General features: G+C 49.6%; 5 protein-coding genes across 5 annotated transcripts; 3 read left to right on the plus strand and 2 right to left on the minus strand.

Annotated features, from left to right (window-relative positions):
• Positions 1–235: 235 nt before the first annotated feature.
• Positions 236–898, minus strand: BBA_09187 (Dcp1-like decapping family protein; the record flags this gene model as incomplete). The annotated part of the gene is made up of 1 exon (XM_008604284.1): positions 236–898. One exon carries the CDS (start codon positions 896–898, stop codon positions 236–238), a length of 663 nt encoding a protein of 220 aa, XP_008602506.1.
• A 522-nt stretch (positions 899–1,420) lies between these two features.
• Positions 1,421–4,330, plus strand: BBA_09188 (type II inositol-1,4,5-trisphosphate 5-phosphatase; the record flags this gene model as incomplete). Its single annotated transcript, XM_008604285.1, has 1 exon — positions 1,421–4,330. The coding sequence occupies one exon, from the start codon at positions 1,421–1,423 to the stop codon at positions 4,328–4,330; it is 2,910 nt and encodes a 969-aa protein (XP_008602507.1).
• A 4,080-nt stretch (positions 4,331–8,410) lies between these two features.
• BBA_09189 (C6 zinc finger protein) lies at positions 8,411–10,300 on the plus strand (the record flags this gene model as incomplete). The annotated part of the gene is made up of 1 exon (XM_008604286.1): positions 8,411–10,300. The coding sequence occupies one exon, from the start codon at positions 8,411–8,413 to the stop codon at positions 10,298–10,300; it is 1,890 nt and encodes a 629-aa protein (XP_008602508.1).
• Positions 10,301–11,301: 1,001 nt separating this feature from the next.
• BBA_09190 (vegetative cell wall protein gp1) lies at positions 11,302–12,681 on the minus strand (the record flags this gene model as incomplete). The annotated part of the gene is made up of 1 exon (XM_008604287.1): positions 11,302–12,681. One exon carries the CDS (start codon positions 12,679–12,681, stop codon positions 11,302–11,304), a length of 1,380 nt encoding a protein of 459 aa, XP_008602509.1.
• Positions 12,682–14,524: 1,843 nt separating this feature from the next.
• Positions 14,525–15,693, plus strand: BBA_09191 (MIP transporter; the record flags this gene model as incomplete). The annotated part of the gene is made up of 5 exons (XM_008604288.1): positions 14,525–14,780; positions 14,844–14,904; positions 14,955–15,198; positions 15,259–15,487; positions 15,551–15,693. The coding sequence occupies 5 exons, from the start codon at positions 14,525–14,527 to the stop codon at positions 15,691–15,693; spliced, it is 933 nt and encodes a 310-aa protein (XP_008602510.1).
• Positions 15,694–18,838: the final 3,145 nt, after the last annotated feature.

An 18,838-nucleotide genomic window follows, 5' to 3' on the forward strand; every position in this document is an offset into this window, starting at 1 on the left:
ACGGTTCAATGAACGCCAGATTGGCGCTTCCATTTCTTCTACTACTACTACTGTTTTGTTCTGATGACAGTCTCGGGATAGCTGACGATGTGAATGGCATATCTGGAGTGAATTTTTCTCATTAATATATCAATGCGCCATTTGCCATGCCCCAATGCACAGTCTTCCCTTCGACTGCTGTCCCTGCTGATTGATGTCCCTGCCAAGTAATTCCTGCAGATGCTGCCAACGCTACTTAATGTGCCTGATTCGGCACCTGACTTCCAAAAAGCTCATTCATCGTCAGAGGCCTTCCGATAGCCTGCATCGCCGGTCCAGCCTCTTGTCGCTGATCGTCCACGGCACCTGCCGATCGCACTACACCCCAGCACTCCTGAATCATGGCGGCGTTGACCTGCCGCGTCTCCTCACGGTCGTTGTGCATCCAAATACCAAGCACCCTCTCACCTCCCTCCCACGCGCCCTCTACCCGCAAAATGACTAGCTCCCCCGCGATCTCGACGTGGCTGACCTGGGCGAGGTCGACAATGACGTTGCCCAGGCCGCGGCGGTTCAGCACAAAGACGCACGCGCGAGGCGTGTTGTTGGGATCGCCGGGCAGCGGCGACTGTGTACAGACAAAGAGCGTACCCTCGACGCCCGACTTGTTCCAGGACTCGGTCGCGCTGTCGAAGGTGTAGACGACGGCGTTGGCGGCGATGCTGAGGATGTTGTAGATGGAGGGCACGTAGCGCTGGAGGACGGAGACGTTGAGCTCGGTGTTCGTGCGCGGCGGCGGCGGCGCGTACGTCTGTTGAGCGGCGACAGCGGCGGCATCTGATTCGTAGTCGGAGGCGGGGATGAGATTCGAGGACTGGCGGTTATGGCCACGGGCTTTCCGTGGTGTTGCGCGACTCATGATGTAAGGTGTTTGACGAGGAGGAGAGGAGAGGGGAGGGAGAGGGCAACGTAGAGGCCGTGGCCTATTCGACTAGAAGAACTGTCTCGAGTCTTGTCGGATCCTGTCGATACAAACCGGAGGGCTGATAGATTGTGCGTATCGTTGGGAAAAGACTCGAGTTCGCAAACACACATGTCTAAATTGAAGCCCAATCTACCAGCCACACTAAAGTCTACAACGTGGGCTTTGATCTGGTGGGTCTTTGATCCCGTCAACACGTCACTGTGGGGGAGGGACAATTCCCCAGCAGCCCAGGCGGCCCTCCTCCAAACAAGCGCCCCCAAGCCTCGTGCACTTTATATCTCCCAACTTTATTTTAATCCCGGCTATTGTGGCGCGGTCTTATTCTCATAATATATATACATAAACTATACCCACCACTCTCGGCCCTGCGTCATGATATAGCACGTCAGACAACGACCCGCCGACCTCGACTCAATCCGACGCAGATCGCAGCGCTCCTCGTGCAGCTACCACACGATGCAGACGGCGCGCGACAGCTCCATTCTCTCAGAGGCCGCTGAAGGCTCTGAAGCGCCCGTCTCTTCGCCGAACTCTCTTGCCCACGCGCTTACCCTCCGACGATCCGAATACATGGGCCAGCGCAAGCTGCGCGTCAAGATTGGTTCCTGGAATACGGCGGGCTGCCCCGGAACCGACAAGGATGTCGGCAGTTGGTTTTTTCGCGACCAAGGCCTCACAAATGAATTTGCCAAACTGGGTGTAGACGCCACCAATGATACTCCAAAAGCCGACGATGCGATCGACCTCTACGTTCTCGGCCTTCAAGAGGTTGTCGATCTGAACACCACAAAGGAATACGTGAATCGTGTGTACGCCGGGGAGAATGCTCAAATCACAAAATGGCGGTCAGCTGTGGAAGCTGCCATACCCGCGGGCTTCCAGTTCGTTTCGGCCGAGCAAATGGTTGGGCTGTTGACGCTTGTCTATGCTTCGAGCGACCTTGCCAAGCACATCACCAATGTCAGCACACAGCAAATTGGTACTGGCCTCCTCGGCTACTTTGGGAATAAAGGGGCCGTGGCGACTCGCATCGTTATTGGCGAAACCACACGCATGGTCTTTGTCAACTCGCATCTGGCTAGTGGCACAAGCTCGAGCTACCTTGACCGTCGCTGCTGGGACGTGGCGCAAATTGCCTCCAAGATGCAATTTGATCCGGTAGTGAATAACGGCGTTGTCGAGGATACTAGCGATCGATTCGGTGACGAAGACTTTGCCTTTTGGTTCGGTGATTTGAACTTTCGTCTTGGCACCCTCCCTGGCGATGACATCCGAAGGATATTAACGCTACATATGCGTGGCGAATACGACGTGAGCAGCCAAAAGCCACCACAGCCTCTTGATGGTGAGCCTGTTATTGTCATGAGGGATTCAGAAAGTGACGAGGAGACGATGACAGCTTCCTCATTCAGCCACAGCAGGGAGCAGAGCTTTGATTCAGCAACGTCTTTACCCGACCCAGACGATTTTCCCCAAGATCCCAGTCAGGATCCGGCATCGCTGCAGGCGACTCTGGATTCTTTGCTGCCCCATGATCAACTGCGCGAGGTCATTGCACGTCGCAAAGCCTTTCACGATGGCTGGAGAGAGGGCCCAGTTACTTTCTTGCCTACGTACAAATACGACGTCGGCAGTGTGGCGCTGTTTGATTCGAGTGAAAAGCGACGGGCTCCCAGTTGGTGTGATCGCATACTTTACCGGACCCGAGACTACAAGCAAGCGTTCGAAAAGAAGGCCATGGATGAAGAGACTGCCAAGAAAAGGGACGATGAGATGAAGTCTCGCGGGATCGAGGCGGATGAAGACGTGCTATTTAGCTACAATCCAGAAGAGGACGGCGAAGAACAGGAGCCGGAAGCATCTACCGACACGGGCTACGAATATGACGAATATGACGAGAACGATGATCATGACCAGACCGAAAGCATGGCCACCGATCGAGTGAAGCTAGAGTTATATACTTCATATCAAAGAGTCACATCTTCTGACCACAAACCGCTGTCATCCATATTTACGCTCACCTGCGACTGCGTGGTTCCAGAAAAGAAGGCCAAGGTCCACGCGGAGGTTGCGCGCCAACTCGACCGCGCTGAAAATGAAGGACGCCCTGTGATTACTCTGGTACTTGAGGCGGATTCCACGCAAGATGCCAATATCGTGAACATGGGTGATTTCGGATTTCTCTCGAAACAGAGTAACACCATCACTATTGCCAACACGGGCGGAGTACCAGCAAGCTTTTCGTTTATGGACAGACCGGCTATGGAAGACTCTGACAGCGGCATAGGGTCGCACGACTGGCTGTCGACCACATTCGTCAAGTCTGATGACAGCAGTGACGCCGTTGGGCCGAATGTCACACTCGAACCAGGAGAGACTGTGACAGCGATCCTCGACGGTCAGATCTCGTCGATCCCATTTCTTCGGGCCCTCAACGACGGACGCGCGACGCTTGAAGAAGTGCTTGTTCTTCGTGTTGATAACGGCAGAGACCACTTCATCACAGTGCGTGGCCAGTGGCTGCCGGGCTGCTTTGGACGCTCGATTGACGAACTCATCCGTGTACCGGAGGGCGGCATCCGCAAGTTTCTACAAGACAAGAAAATTCACGGAGCGATACCCTATGATTCCGACGTCCACTGCTCGGCACCGCGCGAGCTTTTTAAGCTGACAGAGGCCATACAGACGCTGGCCGAGCGCTGCGTCGCCGACGCCAACATGCTGGAGGATATGTCGCTGCCAGGCGACGCAGGCTGGCCCTTTGAGGCCGGGACCTGCGCCCTGGGAGCCGATGAGAAGCAAGCCGTGCAGTCTCGCATAGTCGGCGCGCTGGACACGGACGGATCTCTTGCCGAGGCGCTGCCCATTGAGCTTCCGTCGTCACACAAGCTTGAGCTTCTGTCGTCTGTGCTGCTCCTCTTTGTGGCGTCTCTCACCGACGGCCTTGTTACGGCGCAAATGTGCGCGCGCCTCGCCACCAACATTCCGTCCCTCGCGGCACTCCCGCCGAGCGCATGGCCCGACACCAAGATGAAGATTCTTGATGTGCTGTCCGCGGCGCCTAACCACAATATCGCCTTTGTCTTCTTGACGGCGACGCTCGCGCGCGTGGCCCGCGAGCTTATCCCCGCCACGACGGAGCCCCCCGCCGAGGGCCTCTCGCGGCGGCTGAGCTTTCGCAGGGGCGGCGAGACGGCGGACGGCGCGGCGGTCAAGAAGAGACGGGCGCGCGAGCGGCGCTACGCGGAGCTGCTCGCCCCGCTGGTGTTTCGCAGCGATGGCGGCGCAGAGGGCAAGGACAGGGCGGCGAGGGAGAGGGAGCGCGCAATGCTGGAGCTATTTCTGAGCTTGGAGATGCAGGACTAGGAGGGCCAGAAGCGGAGGAAATCAAGGCGACGAAGAGCAAGGCTGGCGCGCAAGGTGAGGATGGCGTGGCGGCGGGTGTGATGATCACTGGTGTTATGGCGTTGATGGTGATGGTTGGGATAGGTTACTTTGTTGTACATGTTACTCGATACAACTTTTACAGTTTCAATAGTCTAATTTTTACCGGAATTTCTGTTTACATTTTGATTTTTAGTAGTTCACACTCTCAAAATGTCTTCTTTTGTTGTACACGACGAGACAAAACGCCACAAGCCGAAGGCGTAAAACAAGTCTCTGATATGGCACACGACAGGTATGTTCCACGCCATCGACACCATTCGGATTTCTTGTCCAAAAGCCAGCCCTGCAAATCTTTTTGAAGTCACACTGTGGACCGAACCCATATGTGGCTAGCACGCTCGAGTCGGCCGTGGATTCTTGTCTCGGACTCCAGAATTGACTTTTTCTCTTCACCATGAGCAAGCGGCAGTAGCATGCATCGGAAGGATATGGATCATAATAGCACGGGATTTCGGGGGTGGAGACTACATGGTGGCTAGAGGCGTGAACGGCATCACGCGATGGCAAGCGAGTAGATCAGTGGGTGAGCCTGGCACACCTGGTAGTTGACCGTCTGGGTTGTGTAGCGCACACGTCATATGACAGTGAGACTGATGGACTGACTATTTTCTAGGAAAATGCGTAAAGGTGAAGAAACGGAAGAGGCATTAGTGGGCAATGGGAAGAGCGATGATGAGGCGCAATCACGACGGACACGGCTCGTGGTCGCCAACCAGCCAATCCATCTCACCAGGAACGATTTTCTTCAAGAATCTGCGACTATTGTCTGATCATGCCGTGTACGAGCCTGAACAGGAGGGGGACAGGGAGAATGGCTGAAGTGAGCGGGGACGCTATCGGCAAGGTCGTCAATGTGCATGTCTCAGAGTCGCCAGGCAGCACTTTGAATTGAAAGCACTTCGGTGTCAGCACTCTTTTGCACGAAGCCTCGAAATGGCAGCAGACCATGGGAGGATGAGGTTACGCTGGCACGATGGGATCCCAGAGGGGGTGACATGGGCTGAATGTGAATTGTAGAGCAACGATGGATCGCAAGATGGGTGACTGCGAGGACGGGGACCGGGCGATTATAATAATCCACACGTGCATGTCGGAGAATAGAAGCATGTGAATAAAGAGACAGGTGTAAGTCATTTCTGGCTTTTTGGACGAGGGAGATGCACTGTCACGGTGGCAGTGCATGAGGACGATGATGGGTAGGCAGATGAGATGATGCAAGGACCAGGATTCGTGTGTAGCGAGCCCTACGGATATCGAGTTGCATCTGCATGAAGCAGGTCTGAAACGTTATATATGATAAGAGCAGTCATATTACATGTAATGTATACATGATGATGGTGGGATGTTGTAGAGCATCTAGATAAGGAGCTGGCTAGTGACAAGTGGTGCTCGCTTCTCTGTACATGGTCTTCAGCACCAAAGAGACAAGTCGTTGACCGGAGCAATCGACTCAGTAAAGCAGCAGTTTCGTACGAGACAATATTAGACAATGGAGGCTGTTGACGTCAGTCGAGGGACGAGGTCGCACTTGGGGGAGTCACAGTGTGCAGCGGAGGTTTAGGTTATACATGTCAGGGCACGTTGGAATGCTCCGATGACTGGATGTGCAATGCAGGAACAATTGAAAAAAAAAAAACTGCAGCAGATGACTTGCAGAAATTGCTTGAATTCTTCATCGCCTGTTACGAATTTAGAATCTGGTGAAAGTGGCGGAACTTGTCGGACAAGCGGTCGGTCCATCGGACGTCTTCTGTCCACTTTGCGGCGGGTGCTGGCCTGTTGACTGAGTCGTAGACTCGCCGATGGTAAATTATTAGACTGGAGCGCATCGAGGATCCCGATCGGACCACACGTGACGAGGCAGCGAAATTAGGCGACAAAGATGGAATAGTCGGATTTCGGAATGAAGACGGATGGTGTCTACCAGATGGGTAATGGAAATGGATCGTGGTGACCCCCCCCCTCTTGCCAAGTGGTGAGAGGTGATGCAGCACGGATTAGCGTCGGTTCCGAGGTCAAGCAAGGCAACTGGACGAGTGGCGGCCTTGGGCGTAAGCACTTGGTGGGTGGAGGTGACGTTGCAGACATGATGGCTGGGCTGAGGTGATTGATTACTCGCTCGTCATAATAATGTACTCAGTAGGTAACTATGGCAGGAGGGCCAGAAATCCTGCAGCGCGGAAAATAGGTCAGATGGCATGATTTTACATGCCGACTAGGCGAGGTGGACTGCGGCAGTGGGAGAGTGGACAGTGATCGGTGGGAAGAATGTATTGGCGGTTGAGAGAATGCGAGGATGTGAGAGGTGGGCGGATAAAGCGTGTCTATGGTATGTGATATTTTGTTTGGGATTCATTGAAATTTGACGTGTTGACTGTCGTCTTGTTGCCTTTGCCATCGTTGCGTGAATTGCCTCAGCAAGCTGAAGTCACGTACAGTGCAAAAGCCAAGTGACTGCAAACTGTGCATACCCTTACTCATTAGGAGTCGGTTACAGTGTGTACAGACTCATCACGCACAGTGGCAACAAAGTCGTTAGCCAGGACGTTTGCCCCATTTGGGCACCGCCTCTTTTTCTTCTCTTGCAATTCTTGTTTTCTTTTTTTAAACTCCTCTCTTCCTCCTCTCTTTAGCGCAAGTTGATGACCCCTCTTAATCCAGAGGCCAGTGCTTCCTGCTGGCCATTCACAGTCAACGACGCGCTGACTGTGGCTGCGGCAGTACCCAATCATAAGTAATTTTCACTTTAATGGGTCCAAAAAAAAAAAACGCCTTGTTAAAGGCCGCACGCGCTTGACTTCTTTCTGCTGGCCCCAGAATATAAGCTAAACTGGATTGACGCTTCCTTTTTTTCTTTTTTCCTTCTGGCTGACACCGTGACACGGGGCGAATCCACTTTCTAGCTCACCTTTATTGTTTTTCAACTGCTTAATTTTCTTAGTGAATTACTAGTAAATGGCCGCATGGCATTCTTAATTCATGCTCGCGCGTCGCCCTTGGCTCGCTGTCCGCCGTCTCGGGCGCCCACCTCTTTTTCGCTATTTCGCGTATCCTTTTTTAGTCGAGAAAGGCGTTGAGACCTTCCACTGTAAAAAGCCATTCCCTAGGTTGTTCTACCGCATCCCCTCGGTGACACACTGTCCCCTGCCCACTTGCTGCCCACATCGTAGGCGACGCCGAACAGGGGCGAGCCTTGGACTGAGGCGTTCTATCCAGTAACACAGTAATAATCTGTAGTTATGCCAGTCCCGTATTTGTGTAGCACCAAGTCCCTGTCTTGTAGACACTCATCCCCTGCCTCTCGATTTTTATCACCTACAAGCCGACCCTCTCAAAGGACGTTGCATCCCGTTCCCTCCCGTCTGTCGCCTGTCCCGCCTGTCCGCTGTCCGCCGTCCTCCTTGTCCTCCCTCCCACTCTTGCCCCCTCGACCTGTCCCCGTCAACACGAGACCATTTGGATATTCCCAATTCATCACCTGCAATTCTGTTCATCTGTAAACTCTACACTCTGTTTCTTTTACACAAATTATTTTCCCACCCCAAACTGCACAACCGCCGCCTCACCACCGACACCACCTCATCCACCCCCAGTCGTCCCCGCGTTTTGGCCCGCTGCAAAGGCCCGAATAAAACCTGCAGCCACCCACACTCGACTCTTGTGCCAACAACTCCCCGTCTTCTTCATCCCCGCAACCCCGGATACCAGTACATTTGAACCATCACCGACTCTATTCCCTATTTGCTTTCTTCATTCTCTATACTCTATCATAACTCGAGCAGCAATTTTCACCTACGCTGTCCCATCCCAGTCCCATTGCTTCGCCCATTGCCTCCTCCACCACCCAAACGAGGCTCCAAACGAGGACCCAAACGAGGCTTGGCTCCCCGTCACCCGACAGCCACCCCCCCCCAAACCCCCTCCGAAAATCCTTCACCCGCTCCCGACTCGCCTCCTTCATCACCACCGCCCACGCCATCAATCTGGACACCTCTCAACATGTCCCAGGCTGTTAAAAGAGCCTGCGATGCCTGTCATCGTCGCAAAGTCAAATGTGACGGCATCAACCCCTGCCGCAACTGCTCCTCCGCCCAGCTCTCCTGCACCTACAATGCCATCCCTCAGAAAAAGGGCCCCAAGGGCTCCCGCGCCAAAGTCATTTCCGAATTACGCGAGACCCAGCGCCTCACCTCTCTTTCCGCCAAGGTCCAGAATCGCATGAATGGCATCGCCTGCCCTCAGGCCAACTCTCTCACCCCGACCCCGGGCATCGTCACCTCAGATCTCGTCAAGGACTGCGCCACCTTCTTCTTCGACCACATGTATCCCCAGGCTCCCATCCTTGATCGCCGGCAAGTCGAACACCAGCTTCTTTACATGGAGCAAAATCGTGACGCCTACTGCCTCATGACCGCCATGTGCGCTTTTGTCATGCTCCAGCCCGGCATGTCCATGCCTCCCGGCGACCCCTATAACCTCGACATGGTTCCCGGCGCCAACATCATCTCCTCCCAGCTCCTCCTCGAAGAAGCCCACAAGGTCCGCAAGGGCTACGAATACCTCGACTCCATCACCTTCAACGCCCTCGCCACAAACTTTTTCCTCTTTGCCTCTTACTATGGACAGGAAATGCACGACAAGGCCTGGTACTACCTTCGCGAGGCCACCACCATGATTGCCATGATTGGCATGGACACTGAGGACCACTACCTACAGTTTGACGCCGTCGAATCCGCCCGTCGCCGCCGTCTCTACTGGCTCTTTTACTCTGTCGAGCGCGCCTACGCCCTTGGCCGCGCCCGTCCCATCACTCTCAAGCCTACCATCAATCTGCCCACACTCGCCGACGACCCTTCGGACCCTCTGGCTCACCAGCTCCACAGCTTCATCGTGCTCGTCAACCTCTACCGTCCCTTTGACGACGCCTTCATCACCCTCTGGAACAAGACCCGTACTCACCTTTCCGCTCAGTACATCGGTGGCCTGCAGAAGCAGCAAAATGACCTCTCCCAAAATTACGCCTGCCAGGATCCCAACTTTGCCGACTTCCGCACCAACCAGCAGTGGCTCAAGAATACTGTCTGGCAGCTTACCAACGGCGCTAATGCCAACGCGAAAGACAACTCATTTTACAATGGCGACATGGCCCGCGATCTGCTACTCAACCTGGCCGCCTCATTCCCCAACCAGGGCCTGGACATTGTCAACACTGGTCTCATTGAGAAGCTCGTCGAAGCCTCCTGTTCTCTCACCGAGTTCCTCTCCATCCAACCCGCCTCCCGCGATCCCTTTGCTATTGGACCCCGCGAGTATCTCAATCAAATCCTTACCTCAGTCGCTCTCGCCCGCGCCGGCGAGCGCCGCTTCCTGCCCCTGCTCATGAGCAAGCTGTCCGACATTCTACCCCGTACCATCAACCCCATGCTGCAGAATGCCCCCGAAAACGTCAACATGGCCTCGGTTGACATTTTTGACGGCTTCGGCAACGCCGGAATGGCCCAGCCTCCGATGCCTATGATGGACAGCGACTACGTCGACAGCAAATATGCCATCGACATAAACCACCACACCCCCGACTCCAACTCGCACGCCAACCACACCCCGCCCGGTTCTGGCTCCGACATGGCCAACTCGTTTGTCGCCTCGCCCGACATCATGTCACCCACCGGCATGGACTACTCCAACAGCAACAATAATCTCTCCATCAACACCTTTGGCGTAAATCCCATGCAAGAGATGGTCAGCCCGGTCGGGCCCTCACCCCAGCACATGCATATGCGTCAGGGCATGCCCATGACCAACATGATGCTCCAGCGCCAGAGCAGTTTCATGCAAAGCAACGACTATCATTCCATGCCTGGCGAGATTGATTTTAGTTCTCTGCGGTAACCTGAGAACAAAGGCGACGATATAACGACTCGGTACACAGGAGACCTTGTATTAATTAGCATATTTTTGTCCATTCTCCCCTTCACTTTTGTGCGGACTCTGTTCTTCCGCTACAAGAGTGTCCATGATTTCTTTGCATCTATTTTGTCGCACAGGGGCCTCGACCCCAGGCGTTTTATACGTGTTGGACCACTGCAATGTTGGAGTTTTTGGATTCTTGTTTCTCAGCGGAGCGTGCTTGAATTATCGGCGGATAAAGATGTTTCATACAAGAGTCTTACTTGGCATTTCCTTACTCATATCTCTTTGTGGTTGCATTTCTGTACGAGTTGTTCATCTGCCTTTCAAGTTGGACAATTGGCTTGCATCAATGCAGAGGAGAAAAAGCTTAGCATAGTTGGATGTCAAGACTGTTTTATTACCTCTTTCTTATCTCTGTGACGACTGAAAGTATACATGTATATGTAGGAAAAGCAGATCAAAGTAAAAAAAAGTAAAAAAAAAACGAGTAAAGAGAAACACAATAATGAATGACGGTAGCGTAGCTCGTCATCATGTCCGTCGCAAGCCTCTCATTCTGAGGCAATAGCTGAATTGTGAATCAGGAGGAAGAGACAAAGGAACATGCTCCTGCAAAAAGAAACTGTTACTCTGCATCTGTCGTCAACTCGTCAACCTTAACCATGGGATAAGAATCACACCAACCAGCTCTCCTCCATCATTGTACGAACCATCTCCCAATATTAATTTCCTGATACTTGCTAAATTTAGTTTCCCAGTACTGATGACTATTGTTTCCGTACATCTCCTAATATTAATTGCCTCTTATTTGCCAACATTAGTTTCCTATTCATTAGATCCTTCCCGTATCGTCTTCATCATCATCGTCATCGTCATCATCATTTTCATTCATGCACACATCCATCATCCGTGCTCCGTCGCCGTTTAGAGCTTTGGTATATCCATCCTACGCTTAATCCCCTCCCACAACCACCTTTTACCTAGCTCTTGCCCATGACCGCCGCCACCGCCAGCGTCTCGATTCTCCCCGCGTACAATGCCATCATGTGCGCCACCGGATCCCCCCAAATCACGCCCCTCAGATCCGCCTCGACGCACGTCACCGCCCGCGTCCCCTCCGCGAGCCGCTCCTCCACAGTGCGCTCCCTTCCCGCCGCTGCCGCAGCCGTCGCCGTCATCGGGTCTCCAGCCCGCAGCACTACAATGCGCCCGGCGTTGCTTAGCCTACAGTGCGGCACCGGCCAGTGCACCTGCTCATTCCGTCGCCTTGGCAGGCTCGGCGCACCGTCGCTCCGCCACCGCTGCTGCCTCTGGCTGTCGCCGGGCCCCGCCCTGTCAGGCAGTTCTCGCCGCTCCGGCGCGGGCTTCGTCATCAAATCTAGCAAGCTCTTGACATAGGTCTTGTCCGCGCGCGCGACCGGGTCGCCCTCGTTGACAAAGGCGAGAAAGAGACACTTGCGTAGCCTGTGCGGATTCCTGTCCGGCTTCTGCAGCGGCAGCAGGCTGATGGGCGGCGCGCCAAACGTGACGCAGTGGATGCGCCTGAAGCATCCCGCCAGCATGTTGAGCTCGCTCTCCGTGCCCGGCGCCGTCGCGAGCATGTGCATGTACAGCAGCGCCGCGACGGCGCCGCCCGCAGAATGTCCTGTAATGAGCAGGCTGTACGCCGCGCGACCCGGCGCTTCCTGCAGCAGCCGCCTGAGGCGCGCTGCGACGGGCTTCACCATGTTGCGCGCGACCGACAGGAAACCCGCGTGGCAGAGATTGCCAGCGTCATCGAGGAAATTCTCCGGTGACGATAGCTCGGTGGAGAGATTGACGGCCCAGTCCATAAAGGACGAGGTGCCGCGGATGGCAAAGACAACGGCGGCGGCGTGGTCCATGGGCACCGACTTGATGCACATGGCCTTGGTTCCTGCCCGCCAGTCCGATGCGGTGTACGTTTCCTCGTCCTGCCCCTGCGTGTCAGGGGCGTATACCTGTGAGGAATACTGCGCCGCAAGGCACAGCAGCGGCCACGTCGGCATGTACAGCGCCAGCGGCGGCATGTCCAGCGGCAGCTTGGAGTTGGCGTACAGCTCGACCTTGGCGAAGCGGCTCGCTTTGGATCTCGACGGTTGCTGCTGGCCACCACCACCACATCCGCCAATCCGTACCAGCGCGCGCTCCGCGGCGGCGGCGATGGCTTGTGGTTCCGGCTCATCGTCGCCGTAGCACAATAACAGGTTAGCCTCGGTGGAGGACACGGTCTCGCGGTCGATCCGTGTCATGACGTCGTCGAGGCGTGCCGACACGTCATCGTAGACGTCCCGCACCGCGCTGTCGGCGATGTGCATAACCGAATCGGCCCAGCGACTCATGCCGACACGGGAGTCAGACGTGCGGGGGGGCTGGGGCCGCGCTGGCTGCTGCTGCTGCCGCCGCTGCTGTTGCTGTTGGCTCGGCCACTGCGGGGGGAGGTGGCAGCAGCACGGGCTGGGAGTAGCTTGCGTGCGGGTTACCATACGGATGATGGGCATACGGCCGGGTAGCGGTGTACGGCCGAGGCGGCGGCGGCGGCGACGACGAATAATGCTGAAGAGGTGGTGGTGATGAATATTGCGGTGATGGATAGTGCTGTGGTTGTGGTGGTGGTGCCGGCCGGCGCGACGGCGCATAGGCTGTTGGGGGGTCGAAAACGTTCCACGAGGTGGATTTCTGAGGTTTCTTCTTCTTGCTGCTGCTGCTGCTGCTGCTGTTGCTGCTGAACCAGCCCATCATGTTCTACATCCCCAGGTAACGCGCGGGATGTTGTGCGAGGTGAAAGAGGGGTCGCAGGCAGGACAGGCAGGAATGCTTAAATGTTGTGCGGCCGTTCGAGGCTGACTTGCGAGGTGGGGGCACATGACATCTGGATCCTGATCGGCCCGGGGAAGCGGGAGGCGGGACACTTGTTGACCACTCACAATCCGCGCCCTGAATTTAGGTTGGTGAGGGCACTGAGGGGTTAGGCAGTCGGGTTCGCAATCGGGTTCATGGTGATGGCATCATTCACGACTCGAGACCAAGTTAGAAATCATCAACATCTTCGTCTCAACTTTCTTTCCCTGGGTATATTTGTCATCAGCGTCGCTCTTTCCCGACTTCGCTTCTACAGTTTCGGCTTGCTCATGGGATCATGTATTGATGCCTAGGTAGTTGGCGACATCGGATGAGCTAGTCACTCGACACGTGTAAGCGCCCGTGCTGACTGCGTATAAGCCTGCCCCTCCAGCTTCTCCCCTGTCGGTCAGTGGTAAGTTGGTGCGCCTGACGCAACTGCATATTTCCTGCAGTTTGCGTGGGAGCAGCCTTGCATCTCATGCAGCAGCGTTGGTACTGGTAACACCACGGTTTCTACTTTAAGGATGGTAGGGTCCTTTATCACTATTGGGCTTTGAATGGTGGGCAAAAATGGGAAGCTGTTAATTGGTGATTTTTTGCCGACTCTAGAAAACAATTCGCCTCGACTTGAAAGAGGCAAAAAGAGAATGACTATTACTCTTCGAGCCATATTTAAAGCCCCCTGCTAGCGCAGTCCTTGGTGGGAAAAAGAAAAGAAAACAATATTGCCAGTCTATTCGTACTACCGCCGACCGGGCCATCGGCAGCCCCTGCATAGTTATACTTACGTCTACCTCTAAAGTAACAGTGAAATTGTAGCAAAAATTATGCACTATATTAGACTCACTAGATAACCTCAGAATGAGAGTGAATGCTCGATTTGGCCCGGCGGAGTAGATATTAAACACAACTATAAATTAGTAGTATTATGGTGGTGATTTCCAAACCCGTGCGCCGTATATGAATGAGTTCTTGTAATTTGTGCAAAATGATGGGGATTTTGGCGGGCGCACTATGCTACATCCGGTACGATTGGCAATTTATGCAGACAACAGCCCGTGGACTCCTACAACTTGGAATTAGGCCTTACACATGCTTATGTCACCAGCCTGACGCTGTGGTTTCAATGTTAGGTCAAGACGGTTAAACTTTAGCTAATGAGCTCCTAAAGGCTGACTTATTGATGACCAACGGCGAATTGCTTTTCCAAAATCACCTGTCAATTATGGGAAAGGACTTTAATTTAAAGCTTTATTGCGGGGTCTATCTGTATTTAACACGGCGACGTCAGGTCTTGCCAACGTTGGCACAGACACAAACCGATATCATATCATCGCCGACATGACTTCTACATTGCCTCGTGCCAAATTCCATCCAAGTGCGTCGGACGCGCTACCTTCGCCCCAGGCTCCCGACCCATTCGCCGGCCGCATCGGCGCGAATCAACAGTTTTCTCTCGATAGGAGCAATTCTACAGATAAAGAGGTGTTGGAAAAATGCCCCGATGCTGCACCATGGATCCCAATAAGAGATACCTTTTCATTTGAGCAATTTCTTGAGAAAGGATTATGGAGAGCGGCCGTCGTTGAGGGGCTAGGTATGTTGGCATGGACGGAGCAACATGTCATGGAGATTTAACACCATATACTTTCATTACTAGGAACCTGCTTGCTAGTATACCTGACTATTATTTTCCCCGTGGGTCTGGTAGAGAATATGAAGTGAGCCCTGTGACCTTGGCGCTTCAGAGATGTGCTAACTCGGTATATAGGGACCTCCCGACCGGCCCAGTTGTGCCTAGTCTGATTGGTAGTGCGATCGTGCTGTTTCTGCTTCCTCTATTTATTTTTACTCTCGGACCTGTCTCCGGGGGTCATCTCAATCCGATGATTACCATAGCAACATTCTTCAGCCGCTTGACGACGTTTCCGAGGTGCGTTCTCTACGTTGCATTCCAGACATTCGGTTCAGCTATCGCCGGCTGGCTAGTAAGGGCGTCCCTTGATACACGATCTGTATGTTAAATCACCGACGCGCCTCAAAGTGTTTCCTTCACTTGTCTCACCAACCGACAGTTTATAGTACCTGGTTGTTATATCGACCTTGCCAAAGTCTCGGTCGGCAGCGCATTCGTTATTGAGTTTGTCACGGACCTGGCATTAATCCTCATAACATTTGGCGTTGGCCTTGATCCTCGCCAGCGTGGGGTATTTGGGCCCACGCTGGGTCCCATATTGATTGGAATTGCATTGGGAGTGTGTATTTTCTCGACTAGCATTATTCGCCCTGGGTATACCGGGTTCTGTATGTGATCTTATCCCACTCGACCGTGGGAAACACATGATCTATGTGCTAACAAAGAAATAGCAGGAAATCCCGGGCGATGCTTCGGCACCATGGTCGGATCTCATTTCTCTTCCTACCATTGGATACAGTGGATAGGGCCGGTGTGCGCTTCTATCAGCCACGGGCTACTGTACTATTTCGTTCCACCATACGAACAGAAGTAGACTGCACGCGTGCTTGTTCATCTACCAGGATGCTGTTCAATCCAATCTATACTTGAAAGAAGGTTAGGATAATCGACTTTGTCCTCGGCCCGGAGTTGCGTTGAGATCCGGCTCGACACCGTATAGATGAACAATGCTACCTACCACCACGGTCAACGGTGTAGAAATGTAGGAGAACTTTAGCGTCATAGCGGTGCTTCGTTTTTCAGCTCTTGAGGAGGGATTCGAGGGTCTTACATAGTCAATTTGATGCTTCGTTCGACTTGATGCATCCTTCCGATCGACATATTTTTTTTACACCTTTATTGGCTACAATTTAGCGCGCTTTGATATAGCCCGTGACATTTTTTGCTAAAAGAAGTTTTTATGTTGTTCTTATAGAAATATATCAATTTTAAACCGAGCATGGGCGAATGACAATTGTGGTAGACTTGGCAGCGAGGGGCACTGAACCAGGATAAGCCGAGCTATTGTTGGCAGGCACGCCTCGGCTCGCTGACTCAGCCAGGACCCTCATCAGCCGCCACACCTTCTAGATAGCCTCTCTTCTCTTTCTCTCCTACATACACACATTTATTAGGTCTTTACTTTAGCTTATACCTCACTATATAATTCCGTCACTCTTACTCTCTTTAATCTACCACATAATAGTAATTACTATTTTTTACTAATTCTAGCTACTAGAAAAACGTTATCTCTACACTATAAGCCTTAATATAACCTTTTTTATTAGTTTTCTATTAAAAATAAAAGATTAATAACCTTTAAGATTAAGCCTAGCTCTCCTTTACCTAATCTTATCTACTAATATATTATTATACTATAATATACTATAAGAATAATAAGGTCTAAGCTATATCTATTACCTAAATATAAGCTATCCTTAAATACTACTATCTCTTAGCCTAGATTTATTCCTCTTATTTAATCTTTAAAAGGTTAAGGATATATTAGCTTATTTTAAGCTTTTCTAGTTAACTTAAAAACCCCTTATTACTCTATTTTAACCCCTTACCTCCCTTTATTTAAATAATACTACTAGATATATAATAATCTATAATAAAACCCTAATTAAAAAAGAATAAATAACTAAGAGATAGTTAAGGTTATTTTATTAGAAAAACTAACCTAATTACCTTATTAGAGATAATATTATAATCTTAAAGTATATTCTTATCTTTAGTACTAGACTTAGTAGAATCCTTACCTCTTCTTATTAAAGAATAGATTAACTAACCTCTACTCCTTTTTCTTAAAGAAGAGCCTATAACCTAATAACTTATAACTTCCCTTACTCCTCTTAGACTATACCTTTTCCTTAACACTAGTTAATAAAATCTCTTTAACTAATAAAGATAATATTAGCTTCTTAAACTAGATATTAGATCTCTTTACTATAAAACGCCTTTATTTAGTATAAGGAAATAAAAAAGACTAATAAAGAATAATATAGACCTTTCCCTTATAGAAGAAATAATAATATTACCTAATTCCCCTTTAATAGATAAATTATTAATAGGAAACACTCTATAGAAACTACCCTTACCTAACCCTTTTAGATACTAGTATTTAAGATTACTATCCCTTATTAATATAAAATTAGATACTTTATTTTATATCTCTTCCCCTATTAGTATATAATCTATACCCTTTTTATATAACCTAATTAATAATAGTAGTATAGTAAAGACTATACTAATAATATAGTATATTAGCTTAGACTATAAAAATAATATTATATAAATTTAGATAGTTAAGTAAGAAATAGTTAAAAACGCTTATTATAAGCTTTACCTTATCTTAGAAGCTAATAATAATAAGGTTAAATTAGCTATTACTATTATTTAAAGTATAAAGATAAAAGAATAATAATAACTTAAAGCTTATACCTTATAAGACTTAATTATAAATTAGGCTCCCCTTAATAATATAGCTAGAATAATAGAATTATTTAAATAATTCTTAATAAGCCTAAATATTAATAACCCTCTAGAGTCTCTTATAAGAAATACTTCCTATTATTCCTAGTATTCTAACTATTCCTATTATTATATAAACTATTCCCGCCTATAATTACCTACTATTTCCCTTAGATAAGGATAAGAGATATAAGATAGACTACCCCCTAGTTTTTACTAATAGTTTAAACTAAAGGTTTTAGTATATAACTCTAAGAAGATAGATATTATCTTTTATATTAACTAGATTAGATAGATAGCTAGTTAGGTAAGTACTAACACTATTTTCTAAAATATAGCCTTTAGTTTATTATTTAATTAAGAATTAGATAATTATACCTAGTTTATTAGCCTATTAAAGTTTACTAAAGCTTAACTAGGTAAAGACCTTAATCTATAGATTAAACTCCTATAAGAATACTTTAAATATAACTATAATATAATTATAGAGGAAGTAGATACCCTTAAATACTCCTTTACTACTAAGGACACCTTAATACTTTAATAGTATCTAGACTATAAGAAAGCTTTCTACTATAAGGCTAGTAATATAAATAAAGACTAGATAGCTTATTATATTCTTTATAACTCTAACCTAAGCCTAGTAGTTTTAGTTAATTCTATAGATAACTTAATAATAGACTTTATTATCTATAAGCTACTTATATATTACTATAAAGCTAGAAGAGCCTAGGAAGCTTAATAAGATATAATAAAATAGATAATTAAAGCCTAGGCCTAAACCTTATATTTACTATATAAGGAATTATAATAGCTATAGGATAGGGATTCTCCCTAAGATAGCTACCCTTATTAGTAAAATAATAATAACCACTAGAATAATTATCTTTAACGCCTAGAAGGTAAATTTAATAACTATAAGGATAGTTATCTTAAATAATAGGAAGCTAACCCTAATAATTATAAAGATAGATACTAAGACTAATCTCTATACTTTTATAATTATTATTATATAAATTAGGAAGATAAGCCTTATAATAGATATAATAGTAAGCCTTAGAATAATTACCCCTAGAGATAAAAAGACCTTTATAATAATTAGATATATAAATATAATATAAAAAGGGAATATATATAGCTAATAAAGCCTATTATAAATAATAAGACGCCTTCTACTAGATAACTAGTAACCCTATCTATAGATTAATATAAAAAGGTATTTAGTA

Source organism: Beauveria bassiana (genome assembly GCF_000280675.1).
Source record: "Beauveria bassiana ARSEF 2860 unplaced genomic scaffold BBA_S00047, whole genome shotgun sequence".
NCBI lineage: Eukaryota > Fungi > Ascomycota > Sordariomycetes > Hypocreales > Cordycipitaceae > Beauveria > Beauveria bassiana.